Source organism: Terrapene carolina, unplaced genomic scaffold (assembly GCF_002925995.2).
Source record: "Terrapene carolina triunguis isolate 2854851 unplaced genomic scaffold, T_m_triunguis-2.0 Scaffold374, whole genome shotgun sequence".
NCBI classification, from domain to species: Eukaryota; Metazoa; Chordata; order Testudines; family Emydidae; genus Terrapene; species Terrapene triunguis.
This window is the reverse complement of record NW_020664725.1, coordinates 8,960,764-8,972,867: the sequence shown is the minus strand read 5'-3', so window position 1 is coordinate 8,972,867 and position 12,104 is coordinate 8,960,764. Positions and strand designations below refer to the sequence as shown.

The window sequence follows — 12,104 nt, the reverse complement described above, 5'->3', positions numbered from 1 at the left end:
AAATTCTGCCCAGACCTCTAGTGTAAAAACCAAAAAGTGGACCTGCAAAGTTAATTGAATTCATAAGTTAAAGCCCATTTCAAGGACATGGGACTGCTTGTTGCAAACTAATGTCTCATGGAATGTACTGTTTTGCCCCTCAACTTGGCTTGCTGTGGACAGCCAGCAGCATTGGCAAGAGCCAGATCTAATGCGAGTAAACACTGTGCAAGCTTTCATGTACAGCTGTGCCTGTGCACTTCACTCTAGCCGAGACCCTCCAGTTCAGTACTTTAGCATTCCTGGTCCTGTCTCCCCACACTACTCTGCCAAAATACCTTTATCTGAGCAGGCTTTCATATATTTTCCAGCATTTGAGTCCTGTTGTTCCAATTTAGCATCCTGTTCCTAGCAGCAGCCGCCATTTGGGTGGTAGCTTTGAAATGAGATTGTATTTACACATTCTCATAGTGCTCCTCACTGTCATATCTGAGCACGAAACAAACATGACTGTGTCTATCCTCACAATCCCCTTGTGAAGTAGGAGAAACTCTTCTTTCCATGTTATAGGGAAACCTAAGCTCAGAGCAACTAAGTGATTTGCACAAGGTCACACAGAAAGTTTATGGCAAAACCAAGTATTAAATCTAGTGCCTTAACCACAAGGCCATTTTCCTCTTCCTTCTTTTGTGTGTGGCCAAACTCCCAGTCAAACCTGAATCTCAACAGTCAACATAATCCAAGGTCACTCAGCTTGCAAAACCTTTGTCATTGTTTGTTTAAACTACTGTCTTGATCCACAACAGTGTGTTCCAGGCTGAGAGGAATGAAGAAGCCTTTTGTTTGTAACAGAATTTTGTATTATCAACTCAACTAACCATTGTCCAGGCTAAAGCTGTAATTACTCTAAGTGCCTAAACCCCTTTTCAAAATGTGATGTAGGCTCCTAAATCTGCTAGGTGTTGTGATGCTGGGTGCAGCAGTGCCTCAATACCTTTAAAAATCTGGGCCTTAGTCTCCTAAGTGTCTAAGTCCCTTTTTAAAACAGGACTTAGGCTTGGAAGTCACTATAGGGCTTCTCTACACTTACCGGAGATCAATGCGCGGCGATCGATGTCAACCGCAGATCAATCTCCCGTCGACTCCTGTACTCCACCTGAACGAGAAGCGCAAGGGGAGTCGACAGGAGAGCGTCTCCCGTTGACATAGCGTAGTGCGGACCCTGCGGTAAGTAAATCTAAGTACGTCGACTTCAGCTACGTTATTCACGTAGCTGAAGTTGCGTAACTTAGATCGCTCTCCCCCTGTAGTGTAGACAAGTTATTGAAAATGTTATGCCTGGTTTACTGTTCGCCAAAGTTACTTCTCTTTCTCTCTTAACGGTGTTGAATTATAAATAGAAATAAACCTGCACCATAGATGCTGAAAGCTTTTCAGCACAATTCTGGATGGGGGGAAAACGGGGCTTAAAGTAAATAGTTCAGCATCTTTCTCAAGGCCCTGATTTGGAGGGGGAAGGGTTAAATGTCGTATTGAGGAAGGTTTAATTCCCCGGAGTCTGTCTCTGCCATGCCCTTTGGGTACAACGCGTTGGGTTGCTGAATTAGCTGGACACCTCGCTATAATTCAGGAGGTGGCCTCCAGAATGAAAGAGGTTTTCTGGTGGTTCTAATTTTTCAACCCTGTATCCAGGTTTGGGGAGTTCTGCCTGGTGCACTTGTTACTGAAGAGGAATCCAGTCATGTTCTCCCAACACTTCATCGAGTGCATTTTCCACTTCAACAGCTATGAGAAACACGAGAAGTACAACAAGTTCCCCCAGAGTGAGCGGTCAGTGAATATTTGGCCACCTCTCTTTGAATGTTAATGGGAGTTGCATGTGAATATCCGTGTGGTGCTGGGCATGCAGTCTTTGGGCCTGGAGCAAAGCTTTCATGGTCACTTTTTATAGTGCATGGCAATGAAAGATAAAATCCTAAGAATAATTCATATTAAGGTAACAATACTCTGCCTTCCCCCCGGCACCTTCCATGAGAGACTTCTGAATAGAATGTGTGTGTATGTGTTATGCAGTAGGTTTCTGGACCTTTAAGGTGGCATTCAAATGTTTCTTGCCAGATTTAAAGTCTTTTTACTTCTGTAATTCCATGTACATGTGTTTGCCTGAGGTAAAATGTCATTATCTACACAGGGAGAAGAATCTCTTTTCTCTGAAGGGGAAAGATAACAAAGGAAAAAGAATGCAGATCTACAGGTTCCTGCTAGAGCATTTTACAGATGAGCAAAGGTTCAACATCACTTCTAAAATCAGCCTGAACATTCTGGGTAGGGGCATCATTTTTGGCACAGAATGAGTATTGTAAAAATAAATCCTGTGATGAGCCAATTGCATCTGTTCAGCCTCTGGGTGCAGCACAGGGACCCTTCTGCCCTGGCTTATATTTAGCAGCATGGTTCTGGGAATAAAAATCTTCCTCCTCCTGATCTCTTACAGCATGCTTTGTGGATGGCATCCTCCCACTGGACATGGAAGCCAATGAGTTGCTCTCAGATACATTTGAAGTCCTTAGCTGCAAAGAGATCAAACTGTCTGCTATGAGATCTAAACAAGATGAAGATATCCAGCCAGTTGAGGATGAAATGGACATGGCCAATGCTGTCATGCAGGCAGCACAAAAGAAACTCATCTCACAAGTGAGTACCACTTGGCATGCAGTGGGAAGAGTGGGCACAGCACTGAATGAAATCTAAACCTGCAGCTTGGGACAGTCTTGAGTAAAGTGAGTGATCTATAGTAGGGACTGCCACCCATCTCCCCAGATTATATGCCCATACAGTCCTTGTGATTTGGGGACAGCTAGTGAATCTGTGCAAGCAGCATGTGTTGCAAAAAGAAAATGTCCTATAAATGAGTGCTGATTTCTGGAGGTTACCTACACTTGAACAGTCAATTTGAATTAGAATGTGCCAGCAGTTTGGCGACTAACTAACATGTTTAAAATGATTTCTCCCTAGTTGAAGAGCCCAATTCAGACTTGGTGTAAACAGACAGGACTCCACTATAGTCAATGGGATTACACTATGGCTCAGTTTGGCTCTAAGAGACGCTGACGGGTGAAGCGTTTGAAGTTAATGATAGGATTTGATGCAGCTGTCAGCAACTTGCCATTAGAATGACTGACGTGGACCAGCATAAAAGGCAGATCACGTATTGGGATAAAGTGAAACCATCACTATGCTACGTGTATGCTCATACACACGTGGGATGTATGCACGCTAAGCTGTTACTCGTTTATTGTTTAGGGGCCATTTATCTACATAAGAATGAAATGAACCATCCCTTGTTCTGTCATGTTAGGTGTTTGTGTATTATTTAAACTACAGGTTCAGAAGAAGAACTTCATAGAAAACATCATCCCAATAATCATTTCCTTGAAGTCTTTGTTGGAACAGACTAGGATTCCAGCTCTGAGAGACCTCATGAACTATCTTCGGGTAAGGAAAGACTTGTGATTTTTCTCTCAGGCTGCGAATTTGGAAGCGTGGCCAGAAGTAGAACCCAAGGTAGAGCCCTGCGCGGACTATTTTTTAATCCTGCTCCCAAACTGCCCCGCAGTATCCTCTCCCACCCGCTCCTGCATTGTTGCATTTTTATCCCGCTCCCACTGCAAAAACCTTAGAACTCACAAATCTCACAAGGCCGATTCCCACATGCAACTAAAAATAAACAAAAAATAGTCTATTTTTTAAATATACACACAGGGAATTCAGACACAATTTTTACCACTAAAAGAATAACACAAATCTTGCTTAAACCATGTAAAAATACTTTAACTTCTGTTATAATAGACATCAAGTCTCTCTTTTTATCCCTTGCTTAAATTTAAGTATTAAAACCTTTATTTTAAAAAAACCCAAACTTACTTCACATTGCTGAAATTCTATGTATGACAAACTGGTGAGCGATTTAATGCAAATTGCCACCCACCCAATCCTGCCCACAGCAAAGTATATTTTTCCTGCGCCTGCTATTCTTTCCAGTCCTGATGCAGGGCTCTAACACCATATGAGGAGGTTTTGAAACCCAGTGAAACGTATTGTACAGCTTCGTAGGGTAAACCATTCCTTTCCTATAGCCAGGTTGTCAGGTTGCTCTGATGGTGATGGGAATACAGATGAGGGCCGCGTACATTAAGTAAAAGGCTTCGCTCTGTGGAGTGGGCATAAACCTTCAATGTTCATAACAATGAGTAGCATTATAAAGTCGTGAATCGGCAGCAGACCTCTTTGATAGACTCTCTCTTTCATTTAAACAGAAACTGTCCCAGCTAGCGTTTTCTTTGGGACTTTCAGAGCTATGATGTGAACCTGGGCAGTCAGTGCTGGTCAGAAGAGATTTTAAGAGGGGGAAGTAAAATAAATGGACTGTTGTGCCTTCCAGGAAGTGATGCAAGATTATCGGAATGAAATCAAAGACTTCTTTGCGGTAGACAAGCAGCTGGCAGCTGAGCTGGAGTATGACATGAAGAAATATGAAGAGCAACTGGCCAGGGAGAGAGAGATGGGAGAAGGTCAGACAGAGGTCATCAATGTCATGAACACAATACAGGTACTGGCTTCCACCAGAGTAAGGTGTATGTTGTAATAGTACCCAGTGGTCATACAGCTTATAGCTATAAATCGTGCTACAGGACCACTGGATAATACCTGACTGTTTTTCCTGTATCTTTCTTACCACTATAGTTCCTGCTGACCAGGGCTTTATTTATTTAGAGGCGTGAAGAGTTTTTTAAAAACCCCATCCAGACAAAACCCCTTACCCCTCTCACACCCATCAATTCAAACAGATCTTACAATCTAATATGCTATCTGCATGGCTCTGTGCTTCCACAGTGAAAATATCACCTGTCCGTTTCAACTTCACTTTCTAGGCCATTTCAATTCCTGGTTCTCTTGTACTAGAGCAATCCTGCAATGTTTGTTTGCAAGCTAGTCTCAGGTATGTAAATCCAAACCATGCAAAGCGTTCATAAAATCAGAAAACTCACGAAAACCTTTGTCCACACGGCCTGAAAAGTTAGGGAGAACGTTTCTGTACAAAAACCAAAAACTGCAGGTCTAACTTGAGAACATCCATTTGAACTTGCTGGCAGTGGCCAGTCCTTCACTAACTGGAAAAGTTCTTTCTCTCAATGGGTGAGGAACTGGCAGCTGTATTTCTTACAGCTCCTTCTGTGATAGGGACCTTTCTCCCTACATGACACCTTGTGAACAGAACTGTCTCTCTACTAAAGTAACTCACCCTTTGTCACAGAGTCCCCAGGCAATGCTCTGGAACTGCTCCCCACAAAGCCAGTCAGGACTTTGGGGAGCCTCCTCTCCCATGGAGCAGACTGTCTTCAGGGCAAGAAGCTCACACGGCCTCACCTCCTGGATCTCTCCTGGAAGCATTCAGCATATGCCCCTCCGTGCGCTTCCCACAGCGAGTCCGCCCAGGCGGGGTCCTGGGGAAGCCAGAGGGTCCTGCACGCACCCCCACTTCGCAGTCAGACGTGACTCTTAGCCAGCCAGTAAAACAGAGGTTTATTAGATGACAGGAACCCGGTCTAAAACAGAGTTTTTAGGTCCAGCGAACGGGACCCCTCCTCCGGGTCCATTCTGGGGCCCAGTGAGCCAGACACCCCCGTCTGCCCTCACTCCTAGTTCCCAGCCAGCTCCAAACTGAAACCCCCTCCAGCCCCTCCTTCTCTGGGCTTTGTTCTTTCCCGGGCCAGGAGGTTACCTGACCTCTTTGTTCTCCCACACCTTTAGCATCCCCTTGCAGGGGGCAAGGGCCTGGCCATTAGTTGCTAGGCGACAGAGGGTCGGCCAGAAACTGAGGCACCCACACAGTATTCAGAGGAAACATTAAGAACAGTCCCACTTCGTCACACCCTTGACTAGAAATAGCTAAATTATATATATCTTCAGATGTTGTAGGTCAAGACTTGTGATGAGTGATCCTTAGCGTGTCAATTTTTGGCTACATAACATGACATTTTAAAGGTGCTTGACTTTCAACTACTGCCATTGAAATTGAGACCTCTTTTAAGATGCGTCAGGTTGAACACCCAGATTCACAAGTGATTTTTGAAAATCTTGGCCTGTAGATACCGCTCTTTGGCACATCTTAACCAGACACGTTGTATACATAACATGATATGGTGTGTGTGTGACAGTCCTATAAATTACATGCATAAAACAATGGAATTATGGCAAACCCATTTCTCCTTCTCTTCCCTAGCAGTCCCCAAGTTCAGTGGTACCGCCTAGTGGCCAGAACAGCAAAGCCCAATCACCTGTTGCTGGGAGACGGTCTTCGTCGTCTGGGTCTCCTGCTTCCCCTGCTCCGTTTGCGTTTACTACACCCAGAGCTGGCGTTTTGAAACAGCAGCCATTTAGACCCAGGTACGGATTTCAAATTTTACAATGGGTTAGAATGGTGCTCTGCCGACGGGCATTAAGTAGTGTGTCAAGGCTCCAGAGCCATTGCATTGCCTGTCTTCTTCTCATTGCTCAGCTCAACAATGTGAATACCAGCAGTAGTTAGACCCTGCTATTTCACCATAGCCTTATCTTTTGTGTTCTGTGTGTGTGTGTGTGTGTGTGTGTGTGTGAGTGTGTGAGAGAGGTTGCTGGGGGTTTGAAAGTGAGTTGGGAGTGAGCAAGATCTTCCCTACATCTTCTCATCTGGAGTGACTTGTAGAAGGAAACCCCTTAGAGCATTTGTGGCTTCTTTTGCCCAATAGGCTGATGTCCCTGAGCACGCTTGCCATCCTGAACTCTGCCAAGAAAGCCATGGAGGCCAGTAACAAGCAGCGCAGCAAGAGTGTAGGAGGAAGGCTGCCTTCTTCTCCAGCAAGCACAAGTGACAGTAAGCAAGGTAAGCAGCCAACAGCTGGCTTCTGCACGTTATAGAACAGGTTTAATGTGGAAGCCGGGTGGTTGTTTAGACTTCTGAGCAGGAGGTGTGGTTGTAGAACTGTCTTGGGGGAGCAGCTTTCTGTCCTTAACTTTTTCTTTTCTTGTTACTTTTAGTATCTTTGTGTAGCCTAAACCAACAGTCTACTGGAGCGAACATTTCACTGGTGGGCCGAGCAATCAGTACTCCTGACCGTAAGTAACCCAATTGCATACGTTCCAAGCTGCCCAAGAACTCCCTTCTTTGTACAGATGCATCAACGTAGCCCACACTGTAGTGCAGCGGTAGTCAACCTTTCATTATTGGAGAGCCACTTATCTTTGGATTATTATATATCTATATTGCAATGGTGGCCAAACGATAGAGTCTTTGAAAGCCACAGCATGACATTCTAGAGTAGAGTCAGTGTATGATAGGACCTGTACTCCTGGCTGCTGAATGTGGGGAATGGTTGGTCCTTTTTTCTCCCAACTTCTGGGCTGCTGAGGAGGGGAGTTTCCCCTACTTGTTCCTGGCTCATCATCTGATTGGAGGGCTCCCTAGACTGACCTGCATCTCCCAGAATGCCTGTGCTGTTGCTCAGCGCTGCTTCCTGTGATCATCTTGCTCTGCTCAGAACTGTAGACTCTGAAGCATGAACAGAGTACCGCCACACTAGAAGAGATCCCTGCTAGGCATTTGCCTTCTGTTTGATGAAGGGTCCAGCTCAGGGCCCATTCGAGACCTATTCTATCATTGAAGGAGTTGACGAGCTGCGATAGCAGAAGGATCTTTGTACAATTGGCTTGGATCTGATAAAATGGTATTAATAACCTATGAAGTGTTCTCCGAGAGCGAGCTCTTCTCTAAATAAGAGCTGAAGTGAGTGTTGGGGAAGCAATAATTGTTTTGTTCTCAGCTGTGGATACAAGTGATGTAAACTGAAGCAGTAATGAATTGGGAGAACTCTGATACACAGGTCACTAGTAAGTGTCTCTGCCCATTATGTCTGTGGCAGCTAAACTGCAGCCTCACAAAACCTGACCTTGAAAAATTTCCATTTATTGGAGCCATCTCTGATCGTGTTCCTGCGTGTTACGCAATATCCCTTTTGTGATAATAAAAGACAGTTGACTATTCATTTTTTAGGACTTTAGAAGTATCCGAATGACTTATGGCAATAATCCAAATCCCTCTGATCATCTAAATGAGGCACGCATGTGCAGAGATAGTGGGAAATGTAGCAGCCCACTTCCTGTTATCCTTTTGGAGGAAACCGCTGGGGTAGTTCCTGGGCGGGCAGTACAGTTCCAGAGCCCCACTTTCGTACTGTTCATATGTACTGGAGCATGGATGCAGAAGGGACTATGAAATGTTACTGTGCTGAGCTGCCTTATCAATGCATTTCCTCTGCTCCCCTTTCCCTTTCCCGCTTCTGAATTTCTTTAGGGCACATACTGTACCAGTCGCTCTGTGTGTGGAATTAACTTCCTCCCCCTCCCCCACAAAAATAAAGGAAACTCCACCTTAACTGTAGCAATGACAGGTCGGCTATCATTAAACAGTTTTGGCCTGATATTTAAAGTTAGGTGTGAATGATTGCCTGTAGGAATACCTCGGGTGCACACAAAGTGGGTATTCACAAATGTGCATGGCCATTTAGGCAGCAGACTGGTTGCTTACATGTACAAATATCTGATCTCCATGTGCAAACAGAAGCCAAGCACAGACAACTGGTCGAATTTAATGGACAATCTGACCCTTATCTTTGTGTATTCTCCACTCTCTTACGCTAGTTCCGTCTGTCTAGTTATCTACATCACACCAGTCCACTGTGCTATCTGAGCACTTAATGCTTTTTGCAGATAAGATGATGACTACTGGGATGCTATACAGAGCCGAAATCTTTTCTTCATCAACTGCATGTCTGTCTCGGGGGCTTGCGCTGCTGCTCCACTTAAGAGCCATATGCTGTGAAATGGGGAGAATGTTAATCCCCAGTGGCACCAGGCCTAAAATCCTGCTTTGTTTCCTGGCAGCCTGTGCTCTCAGCAGTGACACAAGCTGTACAGTGCGTTATCGCTGCTTCAGTTAAGCTGTACTGAGGTGTCTGCATGATGGCACTGGGCCTTGGTGGTGGTTAGAGGATCAGAGGAGAACGTTTTTCTTTCCCCGGTCTATCATTTGTAAAACTCCTGCAGAGGCAGTTCTTTGTAAATCACTTCTGACTCTAGATGTTGAGAGGCTGGATCTCATCCCTGTATCTTGTGAGACTCTCGTCTGGCCAGCAGATCAGTCTCTGTCACCCTTGGGTCTTTCTCTCCTCTATTGTTTGCTCTCAACAGTGAAAATGGGTAAGAGGGCCTGGGAGAGAATAGACTACTTCACTATGGAATGTAAATGCAAACACCAGCGGTAATGCTACATGATATATGGAGGGCTTCAATAAAAACGGAGTGTGGAAAGAATAGTTGGTGGTGATTCTGTTTGCCATTTCTTTCTCTCCCTCTTATACTAAAAAGCTGTTGCATGCAGTAAAATGAGGCAGGTGTAGTCGTTTACCATATGTGAAAACCACATTACCTTAAGATAAGGCTTTCGCTGCATAAAGTCAGGAAATTCAGAGGCCAGTCTCACAAGAGTCAAAAGCCAATCCAGGCAAGATAAATAATAAAGCTGGACAGCAATGGCATGCCTTGGTGATTCCCCGATTATGGCCAAAGGCAGCTGGATTGTGGGGTCCTAAGGGTACCAGACAGCGAGTCGGTACCCTGAGAGGTCAGAGACAGCGTCTGTATGCTCGATGCAGTGCGCTTAGGAAGGATCCTGTGTTTGGATTCAAACGCAGCAGTCTGGTGAGTGTCCAGCAGGGGGAGCTCGACCAGGTGTGAATGAGATGGTGTGGATAAGCAGTTGTAGATTTAAGGAAATGAGAACTCTCTAGTAGCCCCCAAAGAATGGAGGTTCCTTCAAGTCTAATAGTGAAAAACAGATTATCATGAACAAGTGCATGTGTGTTACCTTGAAGATTGAGGCACAGATTTGCGTTCTATACTTCCAAGACAAGAGGGCAGCTGGTGCTTTTAGAATGGCCTTGAATGACCAATGGCTTCCTGCTAGATAGACTTCCAGGGCTTAGTGTAGAGATCTACTGTAGGAAATGGAGGGGTTCTGCTAATGCTGCTAGCTTCCTATTAACAACTATTCACACCGACTTGAACTTAAGGGTTTTTTTCCCTAAATATTAAAGAACAAGTTGTATGGGGTAGTTAGGCTTTTAGCTAAACATCTACAGAGTTGTATTAATTCACTTGGCAATAAGTGCCTCTACCCTCCTCTTGAAGCACATGCAAACCTAAAAATACTAACACAGACTATGACTTCGCTACCTGGAAGGGATCGGGATTTGCCTTGTTTAAGGTCACTGATGCCGTTCCTACTCCCAGGCACACAGTGTGAAGGAAATTTTTGCAGAAGTGCTATCAGTATTAGGTATAAACTTGACTGTGGGCAGTGAGGATGCCCAATCTCATTGCATTGCCTTTATTCTATGTAAAAGATGAGCTGATACCTGGTTCAGTGGGCCAGAAAGAAGCATGCATGCTTGTTTGGAGTTGGGTATGAAGGGATTGTCTTGCCCTATGGCTGTAGTACAAGCTGACTGCTGATCTGTGTGTTTCTTTCAGAGACCGTTGATAACTTGACCTTTGGGGCTGGGGTCAGTTTCATCAGCCTGACGCGCACACCTGCTTCAGCTCAAGGCAAGTTATTTTCATGCTCCTAACTTTTAAAATAAAACCAAACCAAAAAAAAAAAGAGGCTCAAATGTGCGTGTTTAACTTGTAAATGTCGCTTGCAGAAAAAAACAGATCCCAAGATCAACAAAAAGATGTTCTCTGTCTGACGTCACCTGATAAGCCGTAAGTTCAACCCAGGCCTTAGCTACCAGTGGCTATAGGTAATACTAGTGTATTTTTAAAAATAAACCAACAATCATTCTGTTTCCTTTCTGTAGAGGGCCCCTGCCTCGTCCGTGGAAGGTAGAATCTCCATCCAGGAGAAAAAGCAGCCCAACTGCAAGTCTAAGGAGATCCCTGCGGAAAGCTCCCCTGAAACCAGCCAACTGATACTTCCCCATCCATGCACTGTGTAGTTCCAAAACGCTCTTGTATAGACCCTTCATCACGTTGACCATGAACTGTTCCTCTTCCCTCTAAAGTTATAATTATGGATCATTGTGTGTACAAGTGTCCCTCCTTACCCCCCTCCATTTTATTTGTTTTTATATATATTTTTATATATATATATATACACATACACACGTTTGCTTTGATTTATAAACTGGAGCAGTTAATGACATTCTTTGCTGTAGGACAACTGCGAGTGCCAAGAAGCTGCAGTATCTAGTGATGGCTGACTATTCACTGCACAGGACTTATGGCTTGTCCATTTTGAAACGTAAGTCTGTCTTGGCCATAAGCTCTAGCCCATTGTATGTAAGTGCAGCCATTAGGAATACTGGCTTGGTTGAACCTGGTATGTTTGTCACAGCTTGTTACCTTACATGACTGGAATGGCTATTGGCTTAAATCATTCCCTTGGTGTCATGCTGTCCCCTGTTCATAATATACTAGTTTCCATATTTTCTACAACTCTAGAATAGCTTGACACTGCCATACCTGCAAATCTGATACAATTGCAAGTTATTAAGGATTTATGTGTAATGAAAGGTCCATTCTATGTGTGTATATATAGCCTTCCTTTTCTTTCCTAAATGGAATATTTCCACTCTTGGACCAAGTTCTTATTTCCAGCTGTTACAATTTTATGAAAAATAAATGTTTAAAGAACAAATTCCACCCACCTCTCAGCTTTTCTTGCTTTGAAAGAACCAAATTATTTTCTTCTGTAAATCTCTAGCCTTACCGCATTCACCTTATTTCTTGCCCACTGCTTTCATCTCTTCCATGCCTATGTTGAAGCTCTACTGTTCTGTCACCCCAACAGCCGGTGGGCTCATCCATATAAATACTTGAATTCCTGTGGGATCCCCACCCATCAGAGCAGCTGCTTGCAGTGTCCAAATCCTTACCATCACCCATTCTCGGGGCTGGCGTATATGACAGCCAAATAAAGCCTCTACCACCAGCCGGCTGGTGTGACTTACGCATGCATTCAGTGCAGC

At 44.4% G+C, this 12,104-nt stretch overlaps 1 protein-coding gene across 1 annotated transcript in view; it reads left to right on the top strand.

Moving 5' to 3' along the window:
• Positions 1-11,757, top strand: part of NCAPD3 (non-SMC condensin II complex subunit D3) — a 41,067-nt gene extending 29,310 nt beyond the window's left edge. The window contains exons 25-35 of the mRNA XM_026657883.1: positions 1,672-1,809; positions 2,171-2,304; positions 2,474-2,673; positions 3,364-3,474; positions 4,421-4,588; positions 6,263-6,426; positions 6,768-6,901; positions 7,057-7,134; positions 10,606-10,680; positions 10,779-10,839; positions 10,935-11,757. Of these exons, the coding sequence (XP_026513668.1) occupies positions 1,672-1,809; positions 2,171-2,304; positions 2,474-2,673; positions 3,364-3,474; positions 4,421-4,588; positions 6,263-6,426; positions 6,768-6,901; positions 7,057-7,134; positions 10,606-10,680; positions 10,779-10,839; positions 10,935-11,046 (1,375 nt within the window). The 3' untranslated portion in view covers positions 11,047-11,757. The remainder of the gene's footprint in view (positions 1-1,671; positions 1,810-2,170; positions 2,305-2,473; positions 2,674-3,363; positions 3,475-4,420; positions 4,589-6,262; positions 6,427-6,767; positions 6,902-7,056; positions 7,135-10,605; positions 10,681-10,778; positions 10,840-10,934) is intronic.
• Positions 11,758-12,104: the final 347 nt, after the last annotated feature.